Below are 25,863 nucleotides of genomic sequence, written 5' to 3'. Positions count from 1 at the left end.
CACCTGTGGTTAATGCTAATTCGATAACCATCTGTTAATAGCACTTGCTTGAAACATATTTGGTCACAGTGTTACATGGATTGAAAACATTCAAATAAACTTTTTCACATGAATGTATTTTTAAATTCCCAGAGGAACTGGCAGATTATTTTCAGTAACGATTAGATATTTCCACATTTTCCTCGATACTGGAAGCCCACCAGTGGTTAATACTAACTCGATAACCACCTGTTAATAGTACTTGATTGAAAAATATTTGGTCACAGTGTTACATGAATAGAAAACATTCAAATAAATTCTTTCACATGAATGTATTTTTAAATTCCCAGAGGAACTGGCTGATTATTTCCCAGCAATGATTAGATCTTTCCGGAACTTTCTCGATGCTGAATGGCATCCAAACGGAAAGAATTCTGCGCGTGTATGTGTCGATCCTTCGCCGTCCACCTCCTCCAGCACGTTAGGCAACGATGTTGTCTTGTCGATGTCCTCACGAAAAATGAATGTGTCTCACCACCAGAATATCGCTTAAGTATGCTTTTTGTGTGTGATTGAATCGAGAGAAGGTGTGGTTTACGATGGCAATTTGGAAGGCAAACTAGAGGGGAATGAACTCTCTGAGCTCGGAACTTTCGGCGACAGCGCAAGAATCGATTGCGGGCGCATACAATATTGGATACGGAAATATCCTACTGATGGGGAAAAATAATCTTCAGAATCTATCCTGTTAATTGCAATTGATTGAAAAATCACAAAACCAAATGTATTTGGTCACAGTGTTACATGGATAGAAAACATTCAAATAAACTCTTTCACATGAATGTATTTTTAAATTCCCAGAGGAACTGGGAGATTATTTTCCGGATCTTTCTCGATGCTGAATGGCATCCAAACGGAAAGAATTCCGCGCGTGTATGTGTGTGTGTGTGTAGCGGCTGCTTCGAGAACTTCCCGGGGAACCGTTTGTGGCATCACTCTCCTCCTGATGGATTCATGTCTAGCCTAAGGTGCACAAACAGGCTCTTGGTGACACCGTTCATCAGCGCTTTCATGATAAACGAAGAGCTTCACCACAACAGCGACAACATGCTCCAATCGCTGTTCAATTAGAACTGAGTGGATTTCCGAGCGGCGCTCGCTTATATACCGATTGGTGATTTCAATAGCCTGTTTTGAAAGCAATTTTAAGACTATTGAAACAAGTTTTTGGATCAAAAAGTAACAAGTATAGAACGCGTAGACATTTTATCTTTCGAATGAAGTGTTTATCATACCATTTCGTTCAGTTGTTTAGGAGCTATTAACACTCAAAATCTCGGTCTGCGGCGTAACGCTTTCGTTTTCGAAACTTTGATTTCACACCCCGGTATAGAAATGAAAGACGTAGTCCTACGTCAAAAATGAGTGCTCTATCATTTGTAACAACTTTGTCGAAGGCAGTTGTGTTTTTCGTTGTGTCGAAGTTTCTCGAAGAGAGGTATGTATAACGACCCTCTAGTTCAGGGATTTTCAAAATTGTTTTGGGCAAAATGCCCCTTTTCCAGAATGAAGTGATATCATCGTCCCCTATAGCCAAATTTCTTTAAAACTTTGATCTTTACCTTATTCATTCAGATCCGGATTTTTGGCGTTACGTAATTTGTGCACGACGCCTAAATAGACATAAAATTCAGTAAATATCAATTGTAATTAATAATGTTTAAAATACTTTAAATCATTAATTTGTATGGTGAACATTTTTTTACAATATAACTTCGAAGTTACAAACAAAACGGAAAAGATGTTCAGCTCAGGTTGTATGAAGACAATTTCATTTTTCAGAAAAAAAAGTTTTCAGACTCTACATTCCATTGTATTAATCCAAGCCTGATCAGGAATTTATTCTTTCGCTGGTATTGAAAATGCATTCCAATCATATTGATTGAATTATATTCCATATATCTCTATACAATAACATACTTTACACATAATGTAAAAAGGTAGGATTTTTTTAATGTCGAACAAGATAAATTAATCATCAACTAATTGTACTATAATATCTGTTGAAATACTCTATTATCTCCCAATAAATCACCTAACATTATTTGTATATTATCGAGGGCGTATTTTAAGCTTATGCGCTATATTTGCTCTATCAGATCTAATGTGAAATCCATTGATCTGCACTAGGCACTATGAGTATTTTAAATGCATCGTATTTGAATAAGAGTACAGTACAGAAGATCATCCACTGACGCTGATCTTCTTCTACATCGTTAAATTAGCATTCTACCTTAAAACCGTCTGCAAAAGCAAGTAACGTGTTCATGTCGGGTAGTCCAAATTTTGCATTTGTGACTGCTTCTTTTGCTATAAACTCTGGGCGTATATAAATAAATAAATCCTAAGAACTAGATGGCAACGCCCATCAAACTGAGTGTTTGTAGAAATCTTTCCCCCCCTCATTAAGTCAGGTAGTTGTCACTGCAATTTTATCTTCCTTTATCTACAGGCAACCGTAGCATCACAATACTTTGGACAAATGTACGTGTCGCTGGGAACGCAAATTTCACCGTTAAATATGTAGTTGTCCGAACAGGACAACACCGTCTTCTTAGCGTCAATGCAGAAGTGGTAGTTTCTACAGCCACTATCGTAGTCCGTTTGAAAACCATTTTTGGAACAGTGCGGTATACATGATCGCGCAACGCAGTTCAGGAGTGGGTTCGCGGCAGCTCTACCACGCGGACAGGTGTAAGCGTCTTCCGAAACGCAACTGTGTCCATTGAAGATTTTGCTTCCCCTACAAGTAAGGGTCTGCAGTTTTTCGTTCCCCTGACAGTAGAAATAATTGCGACAGTTCGCCTCCAGATCTTGATAGTATCCATCCGATCTACCGCTGCAAACCAGATCATCCTGGCAAGACGTATCGTTGAATCGATCCACACATTTTCCGTCACTGAAAACATGCCCGGCGTTGCAGAGGTAGGAAGTTTTGCTGCCATTGGAGCAGTAGAAATATGAACGACAACCTCCGTTGGGATCTCGGTAGTGCCCGTTGGGTTTGTTCGCACAGGAGTCGGATTTTTCGCTCGGACAAGCGTACGTTGAAGAGCTAACACAGTTTTCACCATCGAACATATGACCGGCTGGACAGCGGAATATTGTTTTGTTACCATTCAAGCAGTAATAATACTGAGCGCACTTTGATGATTCGGAAAAATCTTGGTAGAATCCTGCCGAACGCTGCGCGCAATCCCTGGAATATCCATATTCCTGACACATTTCACTATGAAAGTGTTCGACGCATAGATTTTTCACCGAATCGTACTGAAAGCCAGAGGGACAGGAATGATTTTCAATGGTTTTTTGATTTTCGCAACGCACGTAATATGAACATCCTTTACGGGGATCCACGTAATAGCCGTTCATCTTTTTATCGCATATATCTCCGGGAAGGGCAAGCCTCGGGCAATGGTACAGGAAATCTGGCACACATTGGGCACCATTGAATACCATCGCTTTGGGACAATCATGTCTGGATATAAATTTCCCGTCCAGACACTTGATGTAGCTTTTACACGATTTGGACGTTGGATCCAGATGCAATCCATCGAATAGTCTCTCACACGCATCGTCCTCTTCATCCATGTAGTTGCTCATACACATAGATGCCCCCACGCCCCCGGTGAACGTACATCGGGCCTTCAGTTCATCGTACACATATCCGAAGGGACATTCCAGCACATCTATCACACTGTTGTCTTGGCACACCATAAACTTCTTGCACTGATCTTCGTCGATAATGTGATTTCCGTTGTGCAGTCCGTAGCACCGGTCATCGCCCCCGAACGGGATGGCGATGGCTGAGGTCGTCGGGCTCTCGCAGTTGACCTCGTGCTGGGGAGCGCATCTCGAACCATCGAACAGGTGACCCTGGGGGCAGTTGTCCATGGCGATAAGCTTGCCACCGAAGCACTCATAGGATCTCCGACAGGCCTGGGTTGTGTCCGCGTAAATACCGTTAGTTTTCCCAGTACATATAGGTTCATAACACGTTCCTGAAAACATAGGATTTGACTCGGTAATTTGAAGTGTTTTAAGTAGGAAAGTGTCTATGTTACCTTCATTACGAACACATTTTTGCTGGTAGAAATCGAAGACGGATTTTTCGTGGCACTTGTAGCGGATAGGTTGCTGTTGGAAGCACCGGTAGTAAGTTGAACACTTGGTGGCTGGGTTGGCGTAGTAAAACTCATCGTGATGGGTGCATCTAAGTTGTACCGCTCCGGTTGTAGGGAATTCTATAAGTAATGACAAGGTATGATTTAACGACAGGAAATTTCATGTTGAATGAAATGATAAAAAGTGCAGGATATAAAAAACAACAATTGGTGCAGGTGCAGCTATGTGTTCATGATATGTGCAGAGATATGTACTAAGTCTTAGTGAGTGGAAATTGGATAGGTTTCATCGGAATATCCGAAGGTTTGTTTATATAGTTTCATAGAACTGATATTAGAATTTCGTACATATATACCACCTTGATCAAGAAGTTACTAGAAATTGCCCAAACATTTTTAAAATGGTACCTCTATCAAAGTACTCAATTTTCGGTATATCAATGATGATAGCATTGTCAATTATCAGATATGTTATAGAAGTGCAAAGTCAATATTGGGAGTATTATTTTGAAGCCGAAATGATACACTAAACGGCACGAGGTTTATGTTTTAGCGAATAAACAGTGTAGCTATCCAACCTCATGTTGCTCCAGGAAAGCATTACGAGGTATGAAATTCTTGTCCACAAATTTGTCCGAAAACGGCTTCGCAGAAAATTTTATCATAACGCCATAACGACAACAGTATTTCGTCAGGGAATTCTCCTAGAACTTTCTTGAGCGTTCCTTTGATTCCAGATTTTGCTTTGCATTAGAGTCCGGTACAACCTGTGCCAAGAAATTTCTCAAACCTTTTTATTGATTTTTGGACATAGGATTGCGAAACTGCTGCCATATACTCCCAATATCAACTATAATTTAGTTCGGTGTTTGTAGCTGTAAAAATCAAAAAAAACATGCACATTGGAAGGCGTTGGATAGTCCTGCAAGTGCAAAGTCAGTGTTGTCACTTATAGAAAGTTATGTTTGTGTCGTTATAATGGGATCGAATGTCGATAATAAATGTGACGATTTATCAGATGAAAAAATAACAAAATTCGGGATCGATTATTAAAAGCACCACTTGGTGGTTTGGGTACTAATTTATCAAGGTGGTATATTCTAATATGGTTATTCTAACTCACCAAACTGCAGAGCTTGATTATGGAAAAACTTGAAAAATACTCGACCGGATGCTTGAAGTTTGCGTTCTGAAATTGATTCCAAAACGATATGTGTCAATAGAAGTTTCTAATATACATAAAGTGTAAATATGAATCCATTATTTTTGCATCCAATTGGAGACTTTGTACAGGATAGGTAAATTATCCGATTTTGATAAAATATGACGAAGAAGGTTGTACTGACCCGACCCCCTAAATTACAACGGCCATTTATCACAAAAAACCTCTTTTTTGGCAACATCAGCATCGAAATATATAGTATAACTCTTTAATTATGTTTTCTACTGGTCGATGTGGTTTATGTGTGTTGAAAAGGGGAAAACATAAATCGGAAGTCCATTTTTTCGACACTTTCAAAAATGTTGGGTTGGTCCTGAACCGACCATCCATTTTTTCAGCGAATCTACTTGGCCAGAAATGACGTACACCCCTGACGAGAAGTCGAATAGGGGAAGACGGAGTAAGACGGCCACTCTAAGCATGGTGCACAATCAAACTTAATGTATACAAAACTGAAGTATTTCTTCATGTCAACATCGATCTTTAGGATGTTTTCCGCAATCACGTTTTCAGAAAATTTATTTCTTATTTATTAATGCTATATGAGAAGCTCAGAAGGAAAGGGGTGTAAGTGACTTGATCGATTTCTCTTCATCAACTTTCTCTCTAGTTGATAATTCAACTGCAAAACCGGTTCCAATTTGAGTTTGCTATAGAATCCGATAGATGAGGTTCTGACCATATTGTCAAATACATCTGGGAATGTATTTGCAGCTACGTTATGGTCAAAAGAGAGAGTAGATGTAGAGATATCGATAATGCCACTTACACCCCTTTCATTTTGAGCCCCCCATATGATAAATTAAAAAAGGTATGGAAATGATGCTACTAAAATCATGCCACCACTGGGAGTGAGACGGCCACATAAAATAATTCATGATTCTAGCCGTATATAGGATAATTCACGCTTAACTTTTCAACAGGACCTGTCTGTTTTGATCGATTCTCTTCATCGATTTTCCCTATCGTGGATAACTCAGTGGTAAAAGCATTTCCTGATGTGTTAGACTATCTTGATTATAGAAATGAACCTCGTTTATCCAGCTACCTGAGAAAAATACCGCAAAATCCATTCACATGGCAATTGTTAGCTACAAAGAAAGTGGATTAAGAGAATCGATCAAAACAGATAGGACCTATTGAATTGTTTCCAGCAAAATTATACTACCAATCAAAACCATTGCACTTTAGATCAAGCATGACAAGAGTGGGATGTATTATTTTCCCTAAGTTACCTATACTGTGCTCAATGTTCGACCCTTATCACAATAAAAAAATATTATATGTCTGAAAACAAATCAAATTTATTATGATTGCAACTCGATTTATGCAACCAACAATTCATGTGGTGTTACGTGCGTTGAAATGATGAGCTTATTTCCGTATACACTTCACGGTGGAACAGGATCAGCGGTAAGAAAAACATGCTTCAAGTAAATAAATAACGCCAAATAAAATTTTTCTTTTCAAATTTTAACAATTTGAAACGTTCTTCGGGCCGGCTAATCTAATAGAGAATAGAATACCTAATTGAAAATTAATTTCGTATTCAGATGTCGACACCGTACCGTTGTCATCGCGGATACATTTCATTTCGTTTTCACCGTGAAGTGTATACGGGAATAAGGCCCGATATCTTCTTTGGCAAATCACATCTCTTACAATGAGGAATGTATCGAAGTAGTCTTCAACATTTAACACGTTGTTACACACAAACGGGTGACCTTTTTTTGTCGTGTCATCAAAGCACGCTTTGTTTTTATGTCAAAAATCGAAATACAAGTCATTCAGTCGCGGTCATAGAGTTGTTTTCGAAATGTCGCGGATTGATATGGAAACTAAAATGAAAATTCTGCACAATTGGTGCATCGAAAAGGGTGTTACAAACCACAAAATAGCAAAAAAAAAAAAACTGAATATTTGTCCAGAAAGTGTTGAACAAATCGTCGCAAAGTTTGGTAACGAGTGTTCTTTTGAGGATCTCAGTAGAAGTAGACGAAACCCCGGATTAAGTAATTCCGAATTGGACCGAAAAGTTGTAAATTATATTCAGAAGAACAGGTCTGCATCTATTCGTGATTTGGCCAAGAAGTTCAAAGCCAGCGTTGGGATGATTCAGCGGATTAAACAGAAACATATACCTATAAAAAGTAACAATTGGCCAAATAAACACCGGAGTAGCAATATCGCGCCAAAACGCGAGCTCGAAAGCTATATGAGCGTATTTTGAACAATCCCAACCAGTGCATTCTCATGGATGACGAAACATACGTCAGAGAAAATTCCTGATCGCTGCCGGGACCTCAATTTTATACCAAATCGATTAAAGAGAATGGACCAATGTACCGACCAAAAAGTGATCGTTTGGCAAGTCATTTGAACGTTTCGGCATGCGATCGTCAACTTTTTTTCACAAAATTAGCTCCTCAAATTTATGTGGAAGAATGCTTGAAGAAGAGATTGCTTCCACTTTATGGAAAGCACGATGTTCTTCCTCTATTCCGGATTTGGCATCGGCACTTTATACCAAACCCACTCTACAATGGTTTTCGTAAAACAACATCATGTCATCTAGTTGCGACCAATTGAACGTTACTGGGTAATTATCGAGGCCAAGTCCAAGTAGGAAGGTACAGTGTCTAAAAATATGTCAAAGTTCAAGAAGAATTGGTCTGCAGCGTCCAGTAAGTGCACAAAGACTACTGTGCAGAACTTGATGAGTGGAGTTAAGAGGGTATTCTAGTGTAGAGACACGAATTTCGGGCGTTTTTTCGAGTTTCGTAAAAACAAAACAAATAATATTTTTACTATCCATTATATCATTATTTGTTCATCTATCTTTTAACAATAAAACAAAAATTGAACCTAGAAAAAATATACATAACTAGAATAGTAAAGAGCTGATGAAGCGAGATGATTAAAAATAAAGTTGTGCGATGGCGTACACGATTCCAGCCCTTCTGGTTATCTGGAACAAAAAAATCGAACAGATTCTGAATCAGTAAAGATGCCGCTATCGCATGAACCTCGGACAAGTCAAAAACATCTTTTTTGACAAAATGGCGTTTGTGGCCGTTTGTAAAACAAAATGCGTTTAAAAAAGTTTTTTCTTACGTTCCCCGATTTTTTAAAAATAGTGAAATTTAAAAAATATCACTTTTTAGAGGATCATGCGATAGAGAGATGCCTGCAGATTGTATCCATACAAATTCGGCCCGAATCGGTTCAGTAGAACTTGAGATATCGTGTATGCCAGTTTGAAAAAACTAGTTTCGAGAAAAACGCGTTTGGAGTTCATTGTTATGGCCGTAGCAGGTTAGAAACCGCATCACTAAAATGACTCTAACTCGGTAAATAATAGGATTTTCGATATGGCCTTTCTGGGATATATTCTTGAATGCTTAAACTACATAAATATGAAAGAAAAAAAAATTTGATTTTTTTTCCAATTTCTAGACTAGAATACTGCTTTAAATCTACACCCAAAATTGATTTTCAGCTCATGTTTTGTCATCCAGATTTATGACATACTATGACATAATGACATAATAAGACATAACATAACAGGAAATGTCATGACTCACAAATACTGGTAAGCATTTGTATAATATATATGGTGCAGCAATATAAGATTAATACGAGCGAGCGAAATAAAAGACAAATAAGCTTTCCGCATACTTTGCCACATACACGGCCCAGACCGAGATAAATATTGTTCTCCTTCATGTGCTTCTTTTTTTACTCATAGGAAACACTTCCCAACTTCATTTTACAATCAGGTGCAATATTATCAGGTATTTGCTGAACAACTGCTGAAGCATCATTAGCCATGTGGATAGCGTGGTCGTGTAAAATAGCTTTGCATTCCAGCCGGCCTTGGTTCGATCCCCTTTGACGTCGTATGGACTTTTTTTTTGGCACAATCACAAATGCAATGAGAAAAGAAAACAGAAAGCTTAGAGGCGAATGAACTGCAAAGTTTAAAGCCTCTCAAAAACAAAGAATCAATCAACAGAAAGAGATTTCTGCTCGCATACATACAAACCATTTTTAAGCTTTTAAAACAGCTCATTATTTGCGCATTTGACTTTCCAGTACACGAAATGGCATCATTTCTGCCAAAGATGATATGTTTTCTGCCAACGCTAGTTTGGGTGTGAGGTTCGATCTTTTTTTTTAGAAATCAACAATAAGCTTGGTATTTTTCATTTTATTGTTATGTAAATTTAATATTCATTAATAAAGTTCACTTTTGTAAACACCTTCTGAACGTTTTTAGTTTTATTCTGATGTTTGAAAGTTTAAGACTACTTTTCGACACACTCCTTAGAAAAGGAGAATCCACCCCGAATTGGCGAAATTCTACGGTGAACTGTTAAGGCTGGACGAAGGCGATGGGCGGGAAATGCTGCAAGAATGTCGGACAACAGCATCGCAAAGATGGTGTTCGCATCGAATCCGTTGGGGATAATTCAAAGAATGGGCCAAATAGCGAGGTGTTTGGACCAGTAAGGGCAGGATTCGGTAAAAAATTGTGTGGCCCGGAGTTGGTGAGCTGCAGCCATGTATCTGGTTTATTGGCGAAATATTGAGAATAAGATCTAATCTCTCCTGGCATGTAGTATCATTGTAAATAAATAAAAAAACCAAGGAAACGTGGGAGTAGTTTATATGATTCCATTTTGAAAATATGGATGTCAAAGATCGAGTTACCGAACAATCCGATGAAGTTTCGCAACTGGCCGAGAAAGATCGGCATACAGACTATCAATGTACTAATCATGTGCCAGTTTGGAATCATTTGAAAAAGGCCGGCTATGCAAAGAAACTCGATGTTTAGGTACCACATGATTGATCGCAAAGAAACTTGATCAACCAAACTTCCATCAGCAAAGTACTACTAAGACGTAACAAAATCGGGCCATGAGCATATCGTCACGGGGGATGAAAAATGGAAAATCTGTAGGAAAATTGTTGGTGAAAGATTTTCGGGTAAGCACCGTGAACCATACCAACAATTTCCAAAACTTATTCAAAAATAAATAAAAAACAGCGTCTACTTTTTAAATGACCAATATGAAACAAATGGTTTGTATGGTGTCAATGATGCACCGAGTGAAATGGCACTTTTTTAGATGAAATTAACTCCTCGATTTCAAAGAGTTCGTGGATGAGCTGGAGAGGGGTAGAATGGCTGTTGCCATGTCCCTGTTTGTGTGTTTAGCCCTATTTTCAATCACTATAATGATTTTTTCGGATTGGCATCGGGGCTTCGTAAGCCGCGCCTTTTATGAAAACATTCGGTAAGTGATTGCGACCCAGTGATTAATCCTTGTGACATCCACAGGAAGCACATTTCTGAAGGACACAAATGGACGACAAAAGAGTTGAAGAGCACTTGAAAATGTGGTACAAGTAAGAGTTGCAGTTGAGCAGTCAAAGAGAATTCTTCACTTTTATTTAAAATTACATTTCATTAAAATTCCATTCCACCCGACCAAAACATTGTAATAATGCCGTTTCACCCAAACGGCCTTTCTTCCTCTCTCCAGCTCCGTCGCACCCCACCGAGCCCGTATTTCTGATATTAAAGAATTTGTACGAGTACCGGTATGGTATGGAATAAATAATTGGGTTGAAACAATGATAAACAAAAAATCGTTCTATTGATCGCAATTTTGCCACTTCATTCATTCACATAATTTCGACGCAAAAATCTCCTCGCTGCTGGAAAAGTCAGCCAGACCAGATCGTGAGCCCAATAACCGTTTCTGCCAGACAACCGTGAGTCACTCGAGGCGAAGCCCCCCTAAGCACACAGATGGCATTTGGGATGTCTCTTGTTTCATCGTCAATAATAAGTGACGCGCGGCCGGTTGCTGTTGTGTGTTCTGTTCATTCACACCTTCCGCGATTCGCGATGATAATTTTATTCGTCTACTAATACCCGGCTTAACAAGTCATCAACTTTTATTTCGCTACCCCTCCTGTGGTCCAGGTGGATGGAGATCAAATGCCTTAATCAATGAGGCTGTAAATCAAGTTCTAAACGATCGTCGGATTATCGATATTTTTTGGGATTGAAATGTTTGGCTGAGGCTTTAGATATAATGCAACGTTTTTTGTTCTGTTTTGGCAGTGAGATGCAGATTGATGGTAGACTCTTCAAAAACGACTGTTCGGAAATGTAATCGTGGGAATAGTAGCATCTGGTAATACATTGTAGTCATTGAGAGAGGTGGTCATAAATGGATCGATTTACTTACCAATTGCGAAAGTACTCATCACGGCAGCTGCCGCGGCTGTGATAAGAAGGAACATATTTCCACTGAGTCGGGAAGTTCTTGGCGATAGCCAGGGTCGGTTGTGCTGCGATGAACGCATTTGTGATCTGATGTTAACACTTTTCCTAGTTGCATGTCTACCACGGACAGATGTCGGGTGTTTATCTGGTTCTACTGCTAGAGCTGTCATGGTTTGATCCGTCTTTTTCCTGACGAGTTTACTAACGTTTTTGCATCAAGTTATTTATAATTAGAATATGGCCTAAAGGCTGCGGTACACGCGAACCGATCAGAATTTCAAGATAGATCTTCTCCACACTTTTGTTCTAGTTTATAGCTTAATTACGACTTGGCACGAGGTGTAGCACCCCCAAGATGCGGTTGTTTGTGAATGGGTTTGTTTATATCACTGATTCACGCCGCACACGAGTCTAGGGCGGGTTCCGTGAGTTGCGCTAGTAGTAGTAGTGGTTGTTGTTGGTGTTGTAGTCGATGATGTTTTGCTTCCGTTGCCTGCCCAGGGGATGGTGATGGGGGCAATTAGCACACGATGAGAAGCTGTCTGCATATATAAGAAAAGCACAGTCAACCTTTGCAAACACGTGACTTTTACGACAGGATGAGAATGTGATTGCTCGCGCCAGATACTCACGACAACGGATACACGGATTGAGAGAAGCACCGGCACCTTTGGATGGTTTTGATAGGATTCAATTAATTTGATTTACGCAGGCGATATTTTAAAGCCATTCTCGATTGAGTTGCATCATTTGAGGCGAGTCGAGTAATACGGTAATGAAATTGTTTAGCATACGGTGGTAAGTTATTTCACAGCGGAACTGATCGTACTTATATGTCAAGGACGCTTGTGGAGTGGAAAGGTAACGGATTGTATTGTGATCGTATAATATTTGTGGAAGCCGGAACAAGTTTGCGTACTTCACTCACAGAAAAATAAAGCAATCCTACTGTTCTTGTTTTTGTTTACTGGTGCAGATCAATCACCGAGAGCAACTACGAACTGTACAGTCTACCCTAGCTCAAGCTCTATTGTTCCTATGATTGACTTATTTATAGGAGTAAAACAGTGGAATTTTATTGTCATCCAATTCTTTTTAGCTGCACTAGAAATATTGTTTCAATATTTTACCCAATCAAAGACTTCTAAGGGTAGCTGAAAAACACAATTTTTTAGAGCTGCTCAAAGTGGACGATATTAATTTAGGAGCCATGTGAACAAACCGCGGTTTTAGAGCGCCAGGAGAAGATTCTATTTAAATTCGGTGAAAATCTAACATGTTGGTAAGTTTTTCACTAGAAACGTGCTATTTAGGACGTACTGTGTTAGATCATGTAGTTTTTGTTTTCAAACGGTTGCCATTTTATCAATAATATCACCGAGAGCAAACCTTTTTTCTTACCCCTCCACCTCGCCAGCTTCCTATCAATTTTGAATATTTTTCTCCTGTCTAGTTCTTGTTGCGAAACCAATCAAGGGTGTATAGTAATGCATCGAAATCCGAACGCTTAAGCGCTTACGAATATAACTTCAAATACTAAAAAATATTGACATATCATAGCATGAAAAATTAGCATTCCTATAGAACAGCAATTCCAAATGAAATCGTCCTAAAAATGCAGATTTTAAAAACTTGTATTTTTGATTCCAATGAAAGTGTGTATTTCGTTTGGGTTGGAGGAAATATGAGTTTTTCACAGCAATTGGGATTTTTTTGACTCAAGCTTAACTTTTGAAAATGGCGTATCGATTTTAGTAAGAGAAATCTTTGATAATTTATATCTCAAAAACTATGAGTCGTACCGAAATAGTGTCTTAGAAAGAGTTATAGAGTATTGATGGTTGAATATGAAAAAATGTACGCTGAGAAAAAAAATAGTACTCTTATTTTTATTTACAAAATAAAAATTCAATTTGCAATATCCAAAATACGTATTTTTTAATTTTTTTCAAAAATTTTTCATACAAAATAAAAGTCATGCACAAAATTTAAAAAATGGACTCAAGATGGTAAAACTATTTTTGACGAACTTTGTGGAACATCGAATTTTTAGGAATTTTCGAAATTTCGACTTTTTGTATGTTAACAATCATTTTTAGCCACAAATTATGAATCCTGATGTGATTTTAAACAAAAAAGGCTATAATCAATCTCCTTCTAAATGTAGCCATTCTCGAGATATTTTAAAAAATATTTCTAATTTGTTGTCTTTTTTATAGTAAATAATCCCTTTTAATACGTTTGTCGTGTTATACCGTCATGTTCATGAAATTTTATGAATTTGCTTATAATTTCCAACAACTTTTCCAAACACATCATCATGGTTCATTTTTTGACTCAAGCGTAACTTTTGAAAAGGGCGTATCGATTTGAGTAAGAGAAATCTTTGATAATTTATATCTTAAAAAATACGAGTCGTACCGAAGTAGTGTGTTAGAAAGAGTTATAGAGTATTGTTGACTTAATCTGAAAAAAATATACAATGAGAAGAAAAATTAGTACTCTTTTTTTTTTGATTTTTTTTGAAAATATGTACTTTTTTATATTTTTTTCAATTTTTTCATATAAAATAGAAGTAATGTAGAAAATTTAAAAAATGGGCCCAAGATGGTAAAACTATTTTTGACGAACTTTGTGGAACATCGAATTTTTAGGAATTTTCGAAACAACAACTTTCCCAAATACATCGTTTTGGTAAAGACATATGTTTAGGAGTTACGTTACGAAACATTCGAAGACATGTGGGTTAATACAAAACGTAGCGAAACCAAAAATTATTTTTCAACTTAATACAAACTTCAATCAATCAAAAAAGTTATTGGAAATTATTAGAAAATTCATAAAATTTCATGAACATGACGGTATAACACGACAAACATATTAAAAGGGATTATTTACTATTAAAAAGACAATAAATTACAAATATTTTATTAAATATCTCGAGAATGGCTACATTTAGAAGGGAATTGATAATAACCTTTTTTGTTTTAAATAACATCAGGATGCATAATTAGTGATTAAAAATGACTGCTAACAAAAAAAAAAACTCGATGTTTCGAAAATTCCTTAAAATTCGATGCTCCACAAAGTTCGACAATGAATTAGAAATATATTTTTTAAATATTTCGAGAATGGCTTCATTTAGAAGGAGATTGATAATAACCTTTTTTGTTTTAACTAACATCAAGATTCATAATTTGTGGCTAAAAATGATTGTTAACATACAAAAATTCGAAGTTTCGAAAATTCCTAAAAATTCGATGTTCCACAAAGTTCGTCAAAAATAGTTTTACCATCTTGGGCCCATTTTTTTAATTTTCTACATGACTTCTATTTTATATGACAAAATTGAAAAAAATATAAAAGAATATGTATTTTGGATATTGCAAATTGAATTTTTATTTTGTAAATAAAAAAAGAGTACTAATTTTTATTCTCAGTGTACATTTTATTCATATTCAACCATTAATACTCTATAACACTTTCTTTTCTATAACTTCTTTCTTCACTATTTCGGTACGACTCATAGTTTTTGAGATATAAATTATCAAAGATTTCTCTTACTCAAATCGATACGCCCTTTTCAAAAGTTACGCTTGAGTCAAAAAATTCCCAATTGCTGTGGAAAACTCATATTTCCTCTAACCCAAACGGAATACACATCTTCATTCGAATCAAAAATACTCATGTTTTGTCATTTGTCGATTTTATTTGGAATTACTCAGAATTAGAAGGCCTTCATCTAAGTTATGAATCACAGAATTCCATAAAATCATGTTATATTTGTTCAAAATTTTAAATTTATTTCATCGTGTCGTGATTTTAAATCCGGACACTTTTGCCATTAAATCGGGACACGTGTTTTCTTTGCAATTCTTTGAGAGGAATTATTTATTAATTGTCGTAGAACTTATTAACGAGTGCGTCATAAGTAGCAGGATTAAATGGAAACACGTTTGGTACAAAAGTATTTTATTAATTCAATTATGTATTGTATTTTTACAAGATGACCACTACAAGATGGCGCCGTATATATATATATATATATATATATATATATATATATATATATATATTGACTTGGTTGACTTGGTTGACTTGTAACTTTGTAACTTTGTAACTCTTTATCTCTGGTGTCATTACAAAACTGATTATTCCATGGTTTTGAAAATCCAAGATGGCAGCCGCTATAAAATGGCGGATTACATATGTTTGCAAACCCCCATCAAGGTGGGCATCGAATGAAAGGGCTTGACCAGTAGAACACAGTTATTTATGAAAAATGTAAATCCAAGATGACGGCCGCTGCAAAATGGCGGATTACACATTTTCTCAGAACCGCTTCAATATGGGTATCAAATGAAGGGCTTGACTAGTAGACAGTTATTCATGAAAATGGAAATCCAAAATGGCCGCCACTACAAGATGGCGCCATATTTTTTTGATAAACCCCATCAATATGGGTATCAAATGATTTCAACATGAAAACATGTAATACGTCATTTGGTGATGACCGCCATTTTGAATTTTTATTTTTCATCAATAATTGTATTCTACTAATCATGCCCTTTCATTTGATACTCATATTGGTGGGGTTCTGAGAAAATATGTAATCCACCATTTTGTAGCGGCCGCCATCTTGGATTTACATTTTTCATCAATAATTGTATTCTACTAGTCAAGTACTTTCATTTGATACCGATATTGATAGGATTTGGAAAAAAAATATATGGCGCCATTTTGTGCTGACGGCCATTTTGGATTTGAATTTTTCATAAATAACTTCTTGAATGGCGTTAACGTTCCCTGTGGAACTTTTGCCGTCTCAACGTATGCATTAACTAGCGTCATTTATTAACACTTAGTTGAGATTTATTAAGCCGGATGACACGCCTTAAATGTATTCTGAGGGGCAAACTCTAGAATACGCGTGACCACCAGTGCAAGTCGGAGGAAATTTCTTTGACGAAAAATTCCCCCGGCCAGAACGGGAATCGAACCCGAACACCCGGCATGATAAAATGAGACGCTAACCACTCGGCCACGGGGGCACTCTTCAACTTACTGTATAAATAACTGTGTTCTTCTAATCATGCTCTTTCGTTTGATACTGATATTGATAAGGTTTGGAAAAAAATATATATGGCGCCATTTTGTGTTGGCGGCCATTTTGGATTTGAATTTTTCATAAATAACTGTGTTCTTTTAGACAAGCCCTTTCGTTTCATACCCATATTGATGGGGTTTGGAGCCATTTTGTATCGGCCGCCATTTTGGATTTTCAAGGTTTTCAAGATTTTCAAGAAATACGCAGTTTTCTAATGACTGCAGAGATAAAAGTTTGTTCCAAATTTCAGGTCAATCGATCAACAGGAAGGGGGTTAAATTACTATTAATGTGGGACATCGCTACAGACAACGTTACAAAGTTACCCGCGTACATACAAACGGGTCATATAATCGACCTCGTCCCGTGTACCGAAGAGTTTTGCGGTTTACCGGATTGAAAATCTTTGCTCCAAACTCCATGCTGCACACTAAGGCTTCTAACATACCTTTATGCAACTCCTTCAATGAGAAATTTAATCGTCAACTTTTGACCGTCCGGATTTAACATCATTTTCTGAACGTGCTTTTTATTCCGGACATGGGTTTGTGAAATTCACATTGATTTTTGATTTTTGACATTTTTTTGTTAACAGCTAGGTACTATGTTTGACACTAAACTAAATTGACACAACAGTAACTATCAGTCACATTAATTCAACATGCAAAAAATGTCATGGTTTTGACATAATATTGAATGTAATGAAAAAGTGTCCGGATTCAGAAGCATCATTGTACACGGAACGGGAATCACGAATTCCACGGTGTCTGGTATCATAAAACGGTTCGAAGAACTCTGACTGTTGATCGGAAGCGAAGATCCGAAAATAAGTCGTCAGGTTAACGAGAACGATCACAAACGCTTGGTTGGAGCCTTTAACCCTTTGGGCACGGAGGTATTAAAAATGTCCCACATTTTTGATGTGTAATAACGCATGGTGGGATCTTTTTTGACTCACCTAGAAATATTAGAATAGCTGCATGCTCATAATTTTTTTTCGGAACCTTCTTATTTAAAGTAGTTAGCAACACCGTTAGCAAATATCAGAAATATATTCGATTGCGTTTGCAAGGTTTGTCATCATACGACAACAAATTTTTTTTTAATTTTGAATAATATAAAATTTCTGTGCAACATCTTTATTTTCTAAAATTATGTGTGTTCGAGATGTTGCTAAAAAGTTGCATATGAGCAAGATTTTTGTGCAGAATACCAAAACTCGATCTGGACTACGTTCCCAAACCGTGACGAGAGCTGGTTCAGAAGTCCCAAAACCGTGACGAAAAACAGAAAACGAATACGCAAAAACCGTGCCTGGAAGTTGTACAACCAGAAGTTAATTAAACCACACTGCTGCGTAATGGATGACGAGACATACAGTCAATCGCAAAATTGTGTATACACTTCGCGCTGGTTTGTTATTTTTGAGTTTTTCCCCTTGTATTTGATACGGCCCCCCTCTGGCGTCTGGCACTTCCTGTCAGCGCTAGGGTGAGATTTCTGGTCACTGTAGACGGAAATGTCTCCCAGATCTCCGTAATCGTCGATTTGAGTTCAACTCCGTTCCCTGGATTTTCATTCTTCAGATGGTTCTAGATTTCCCTCCATAGATACTCAATAGTGTTCGAGTCCGGTCATTGCAGAGGTGTTTTGAGTTGATTGGGACATTATAGAGCAGGCACTCCCGCACGATGAGACCAGTTTGCTTTGGGGCATTATTCTGTAGAAAGTAGTAATCACGAGGGAGACCCAATTTCTGAACGGAAGACTGCAGGTTATGTTTCAGGAATATCAATAAAGCCATCTTGTTCATCGCCAAATCGATAAACCCCATGGTTCCAGTTCCGGAAGCCGCCAGTGTACAATACATCAACTAATTTCCGCCGTCGTGTTTTACTGCGGGAACCAAATGCTGATCTTGGCACACCGATCCTGGTTTCCTTTACACCATCTGTCTTCCATCCGATTCAAAGAGATTAGTTTCCGGCTCATCCGTATAAAGGATCTTGTTCCATTAGGTCTGTTTACATATGCCTTAGCAAACTGTAGTCTTTTTTTCATATTCACCTTCGAGATGTTTTGTTTTAGGGTCCTTTTGCAATGTTCGCGCAATTACCTGTTCATCATCAATAGATAGGATTGTTTATGATTTTCTTTACTGTAGAGTGCGTTCTTCCGACAGCACATGCTGTTTCCCGCAATGTCTTTCCTCGACGAGTCTTACTTATCATCATTGAATGTGTAACAATATCTATCACTTTCCACTTACTTGCCAATTTGATAAAACATTTTTCAAGCATCAATAAAAAACAAAAACCAACACTGCCCAAGCAGTGGTTTGGTGCTGACGTCACAAACTGACGAAAAAAAAGTACGCTAATCCGCAAAGACCTTACTAAAAAGGGTAATTTGTTTGGAGGAATTTAATGCGTACACTTAATTTTGCAATGCTTAGAATAGAGATTGTCTTAAATTTTTTTTTGGAAAAAAAAATTGCAAAAAACTTTTCTCGAAATTTTTTAGCGCGCATAGTTAGTTAAATGTGTGTGTTATTAATATGAACAAATAGAAGAAATGTGTTCCAAATATTTTGTTCCAAATAAATGGAGAGTATCGTCGAGTAGCATGTGTACACTCAATTTCGCGATTGACTGTATGTGAAGGCGGACTTCAACCAGATTCCAGAAAACCCCTGTGTGACTGCCAATGATAAGTTGGATGTTCCCGAAATCCTCCGGACACAGCAGATGTCGAATTTCGCCAGGAAGTTCTTTATGTGGCAAGCAATTTGTTCTTACTGCAAGCGGAGTACACCTTTCGTTACCGGAAGCACCATAAATGGACAGGTTTATTTGGAAGAGTGTCTACAAAAGCGGCTTCTCGCTCTTCTGAATGCTCACGATGGTCCGATGTTCTTCTGGCCAGATTTGGCATCATGCCACTACACGAAGGACGTGTTACAGTGGTATAAGGCAAATGATGTTGATTTCGTGCCGAAAGATCGGAAGAAGCAAACACTTCGGAGCTGCGCCCAATAGAAAAATACTGGGCCATTATGAAGGGGTACTTTCTGAAACAATCTAAAGTGATGGATAATGTAGAAGAAATGAATGCAAAAAAAAACTTTCTATTCTGAGGTCGTGAACCTCATGGCTGATGTTAAAGCCAAGGTTCACGCATTTGGATATAAAGACGAAATAAATTAAATAAATTATGCCAAAACTGACTTTAATTGTTTCTTTTCTTTTTTACCTTACTTTACTTGGTGATAATCAGATAAAAACTCGAATTTAGAGAATAAATTTTAAAATAAAAAAATAAGCCAAATCTGACATATGCCGTAAGTCAGTCTGTTTGTCAATACAGGTCGGACTCGATTATCTTGAGACTCGATTATCCGGAGTATTTTATTTTTGATTTTCGGAAATTTTGAATAATTTGTATAATAATTCCATATTGAATAGCCAATATGGGTATCAAATGAAAGGGCTTGATTAGTAGGATACAGTTATTTATAAAAACTGCAAATCCAAAATGGCTGCCACCACAAGATGGCGCCATATATATTTTTTCGCAACCCCATCAATATGGGTATCAAATGAAAGAGCTTGACTAGTAAAACACAGTTATTTATGACAAATTCAAATCCAAGATGGCGGACACAACAAAATGGTGGATTACATATTTTCTCAGAACTCCATCAATATGGGTATCAAACGAAAGGGCTTGACTAGTAGAATACAGTTATTCATGAACAATGCAAATCCAAGATGGACGCCACCACAAGATGGTGCCATTTTTTTCCCAACTCCTTCAATATGGGTATCAAATGAAAGGGCTTGACTAGTAGAACATAGTAGATCATGAAAAATACAAGATAGCCGCAGCTCCCAAATAACTGATTACTTTTTAATGGTTTCATTCAGCTTGCCCTGTTTGTATGTATGTTTGAGTGTTCGTAGGATTGCCCCAAATTAATTGAAATTTGATCCCGTTCCTGATCACTGATTGATCTGAAATTTGGAACATACCTTTAATTCTATTACCATTATGAAACTGCGTATTCCATGATCTTTAAAAATTCAATTTGGCCGCCGCTAAAAAATGCCTGAATGGCTTGACTTGGAGAATACACTACATTATCAACAACAACGAATTTATGTTGTTCATAATGTAGTCTATTCTCCAAGTCAAGCCATTCAGCCATTTTTCAGGGGCGGCCAAATTGAATTTTCAAGCAGTTTTATAATGGCAGTATAATTAAAGTTATGTTTCAAATTTCAGAATAAATGGTGAAACCATTAACCATTAAACCATGAAACCATTAAAAAGTAATCAGTTATTTGCGGACTGTGGCCATCTTGGATATGATTTTTTCATGATCTGCTATGTTCTACTAGTCGAGCACTTTCATTTGATACCCATATTGATGTGGTTTTGAAAAAAAATATATATTTGGCGCCACTTTGTGGTGGCGGCCATTTTGGATTTGCATTTTTAATAAATAACTGTGTTCTACTAGTCAATCCCTTTCATTTGATACAGGTCAGACTCGATTATATACAGACTCGATTATATGTGATTCGATTATATACAATTTTGGACAGTTTGAAAAAACATATTTTTTTTATATTTCAAATATGACTTATTTCAAGAAGAAATGTAACCTTTCAACGTTAAGATGAAATTTGAGTGGCTATTACATGTACAGTGGGGTAAAAATAGTGATCCTTGGAGATTTTGCTTGATTTTTTACCAGGAATTCTTTATATCAATATTGCAGCCAAATTAAGACAGATAGAATTTGGGTGTCAAAGAACAAATTATCGAGCGGTTTGAGCGCTTCAATTTAATGGATAGTAAACAATTCAATTAGTACAATTTTTAGGATAAAGTAATAATAACACATTAAAAATTATTAACTTTTAAGTTTTTCACTTCCAAAATGTTATCAAAGTACACTAATTTAGATGTTCAACTACTATATCATGTACTAAAATTTCTCATCTTTCGAATGAAGGCAACAGAGTTGTAGCGTGCTTTTTAATGTAGAGCCAGTTTGAGGCAACAGAGTATGAAACAGAAACTCTATAACTCTGTCATTGTTGAAATTCGAACATATGCGTAGAAGGATTTTTTTCATCAAATATGATCACCTATCACCTTCTGAGAGAATCTGGATAATTTTGTTTTTTCATGTGAGAAAGGTGTTTTCTGACTTTAATCAAAAATCAAATTCCACTTTTATATTCAAAAAACAAAAAAATACATGCAAAAACGAATAAAAAAAATTATTTTTTTTGACTCGATTATCCGGAGAATTCGATTATCCGGAATGAAAAAAAAAAATCAATACTCCGAATAATCGAGTCCGATCTGTATTACATCGTAACGGGTTAGTTCGAAGCAGCAGATCAATTCAAGGGTAAGAAAATGTTGAAGTATGCATTGGAGTACCGAATTTTTGTGACTATAATTGAGGTCAACCGCGATATATACAAGATTAATTACTTCCAAAACCAGTTGTTGCTATTTTTGCGACAGATTTATGCAAAACTGCTACTTTGGCCGGATACATGTAGCTACTCAGAAGTGTGGTGGAATGGTATGAAATTATTTCGGTGGGCTTCATCTAAATTAATCCACCGAACTGCTCTGAACTATTCCCGATCGATTAGGCCATGATGATATCATCAATAGAAAAAAAATCAAAGGATACAAACGGCATTCTTAGGAAGTGAAGAAAAAAAATGAGAAAGAGATATATGATCCGACTGTACAAACTGAAACCAAACGAAGCCAAAATTTTATTATTTTTTTGACAAAAGTTCTCCTCAAAATTTGATTCTATTCCGATCAATATATCCAATTTTACAAGTTACAAATACTCGTGGCAAAAATCTCGTACTCATTCTCGTTCACTCTATGTTAAGTGACGTGATTTTGAAACTAGAGAAGGGGTGATTTTGACGACGTGGAAGAGGGACGATATTTGCAGATTCATAGCTACTTGATCAAGAATTGTGTCGAGTCTAAAAAAAAAGACACGTTGATTGGGAGTGACTCACTGAACTATTTTTGAATACCTCATACCTCAGTGTCATGGAGTCACATTAGGTTATACTTATTATTCATAATATAATTTCACCACAGGTACTCCCCCGACTCTTTCGCGGTTTGGTTTGGGATCTGAAGTGTACAAAAAACATCAACAATACACAACACTGAAGATTTGATGACTCTAACTTACGTATCAATTCTAGTTGTTACGATGGCACAAAGTATCTGAGGTCTGTCCCAAGCATCATACAGTTGTTTAAACTGTTATAATCATGGAAAATTGTATCCTCAACAACACTCATTTATTAAACTAGTCCAGAAGAAATAAAGTATCAATTATTTTTAAACATTTTTTCCACCTAGTGATGTAATTGATTCAGTTGTGTTGCAATACTGTGGTGCTTCGAGCGCTTTATTAGGGTTCTTCACTTGATTGAGCATTGATGTCTTTCCAACAGAAATTTAAATTCGACACTGTTTTGCAATATTTTTTGCGAAGCAAAAGTAAGCGAGACTCGTAGATGAAAGGGTTAATGCGTATATTTTAGCCAAATGTGTGTTTCAATTCTCTATCCATAAACGAAACCAGAGAATAAATTAATCCATATAAAACTAAATTTCTGGCGTACAGCAGAAAAAAGTTATCGCAAGCATTCTCTGCTGCAAGAGAAAACATCTCTCGATTGAACAAATCAAAACAAGCTTAGTCATGTTCATACAACCGTTAGAACTAATAGCGACGCAAAACACAAAAAAAAACACTAACCATTGACCTTTCTCACCGAGCCGTGTTCGGACACCCCATCTTGTATGCAACTCACAGATCGCGGCTACTGCACAATCGGAAGCAAAACAAATTCTCCAGCGAGCTTGTAGAGCTAAAATTCCCACCGATACCCACCGACAGACTTTGCCCGCCAATGCAAAACATCTTAATTATTGTGTTCACTCGCCTCGACTCTCCAGCAATGCAGAAAAAACAAAACAAAATTATCTCTCGAAACTGTTATTGACTGCCATATCCGCATTGAATTGTCGTAATCCTTTTGCCTTTCTCGTGTTCCACACACATACACACATCAATTGTCTGATTGCAGCCTGCGCTCACCGACCATTCTGGTTCATGTTTACGTTTATGCACTGATCAATTAGCACTTTAGTTTCTTCCATTCAGTTGAATGGCATTCGGTAGCCACCAGCCTGTCGGAGGGGGGAGAGGCGAGAATGGCTTCTAAACCGAAACCGGTAAACTGCTCAAACACCGAGCAATGCGAGCCCCGGGGCCAATGCACGCGAGCAATCACAATCAATCACGCGCCGTATCGTAGGTATTGCACAATCACCTTACACCTCTCGATCAATGTAATCTCTGCCACATCAATCGAGATAAATGCTCCTGCGGCCGGATCTCGTTTAACTGTTGTACCGGCTGCTTGTTATTTCTGTTATTGCGCGTTCTCCTTTGCCTTACACCGTTCGGTTTGAAGGCGCGAAACTTGAAAGCTCACACTAATCAATGGCGATGTGTATTCGTCGAGCGATTCGCGAGGAATGAAGCGGTGAGTACAAAAAAGCTTTCCATTTATATTCTTCCCGCGGTGGGTGGTGGATCGTGGCAGACACTGGGGGTGTGTTCATCTCCGCCATTCACTGTGTGCATGGGGTTGCGGTTAACAAGTGATGCGAAAGGATATCGTTCGCTTCGATTGTTGTAACGGTTCTCTTTTTTTTTGTTTTGTTGCTGTATCGAGTTACGGTTGTTTTGTACAAGAAATATGTTTGAAATACTAATGTTATTCAATTGGTAGTGTGATTTCTAACACGCTAGCTGCTGACGACTTTCATGCCAACACGTCTTAGGAGTTGGCAGCACCAACTTAGATAGCAGTGAAACGTTGTGGGTGTAAAGACATGGGTCATTTAAGCAACTTAACATACTTCAAATATTCGAAAAACAATTAGGCTACTTTTTGGAAAAAGCCATTTTTTTAAATTTTTTACAAAAAATTATAACTTCAAAACTATGATACCTACAAAATTATTGTCAAAAGATGAAATGTAGGAAATTGTTTAAATTTTTACACAAAAATTAAAAAAAATGTTTGGAAAAAAATTTTGCTGACAAAAAAATTATTTAAAAAAATTAACATTAATTTTTCTCAGAACGTATTTTTTTGAATTCCCAAAAATATATATATGAATAGGCCTTACAATTTCCAACAAGTCGTCCATACATCGGAAGATGAGCACTTTTACAGGGAAAAGGTTTTTCGAACAACAACTTTTTCATATTTTCTTTGAAAAAAATAGAACTTATCCTAATTTTGTCAAGATAGCGATATGATGCATTCAATAAAGTTTTAGATATTGTTAAAATATAAACTTTTGTCGAAGACATCAACTTTATATATTTTATAGTTTTTAGAATATAAGTCATTTTTGTATCAAGACTCCTGAAAAAAAAAGTTTTCATTAAAAATTACCGAAGATTTTTTTGAAAAAAAAATTCATTGAATAAAAAAATATTTTCAAAATTAAAATTCATTTCTCTCGAAAACACAAGCTTTCAAAATTCTGAAAAAATAGATAAAAATGTACAAATCGAACATTAAACGTATTTTTTCAAAGAAAAACATGAAAAGGTTGTTGTTAGAAAAACTTTTTCCATGTAAATGTGCCCATCGTCCGATGCATGGAAAACTTGTTGGAAATTGTAAGCGCTCTCCATATATATATTTATGGGAATTTTAGAAAAATACGTTTTTGAGAAAAATGAGTTCTAATGTTTAAAATAACTTTTTTGTCAGCGAAATTTTTTTCCAAAAAATATTCGGTATTTTTTTGTGTGAAACAATTTCCTACATTTCATCCTTTGACAATAATTTTGTAGGTATCATAGTTTTTATTTCATAAATTTTTGTAAAAAATTGAGAAAAAAAATTTGGCTTTTTCCCAAAAGTAGTCTAATTATTTTTCGAATATTTCAAGTATGCAAAGTTGCTTAAATG

General features: G+C 36.7%; 1 protein-coding gene across 3 annotated transcripts; it reads right to left on the bottom strand.

Moving 5' to 3' along the window:
- Nucleotides 1-1,940: 1,940 nt before the first annotated feature.
- LOC129779727 (uncharacterized) lies at nt 1,941-24,393 on the bottom strand. Of its 3 annotated transcripts, none has more exons than XM_055787373.1 (5): nt 24,199-24,393; nt 11,652-12,231; nt 5,287-5,352; nt 4,104-4,283; nt 1,941-4,040 (listed from the first exon to the last, which is right to left on the bottom strand). In XM_055787373.1, exons 2-5 carry the CDS (start codon nt 11,857-11,859, stop codon nt 2,482-2,484), a joined length of 2,013 nt encoding a protein of 670 aa, XP_055643348.1. In that variant the 5' UTR covers nt 11,860-12,231; nt 24,199-24,393; the 3' UTR covers nt 1,941-2,481. The 3 variants fall into 3 exon arrangements, with proteins under 3 accessions (XP_055643348.1, XP_055643349.1, XP_055643350.1); XM_055787374.1 differs by lacking the exon at nt 24,199-24,393 and adding an exon at nt 12,322-13,197; XM_055787375.1 differs by lacking the exon at nt 5,287-5,352.
- Between the last annotated feature and the right edge of the window lie 1,470 nt (nt 24,394-25,863).

Source organism: Toxorhynchites rutilus, chromosome 3 (assembly GCF_029784135.1).
Source record: "Toxorhynchites rutilus septentrionalis strain SRP chromosome 3, ASM2978413v1, whole genome shotgun sequence".
In the NCBI taxonomy this organism is placed as follows: Eukaryota; Metazoa; Arthropoda; class Insecta; order Diptera; family Culicidae; genus Toxorhynchites; species Toxorhynchites rutilus.
Note: the sequence above shows the minus strand (reverse complement) of the source record. Positions and strands in the feature narration are given on the sequence as shown.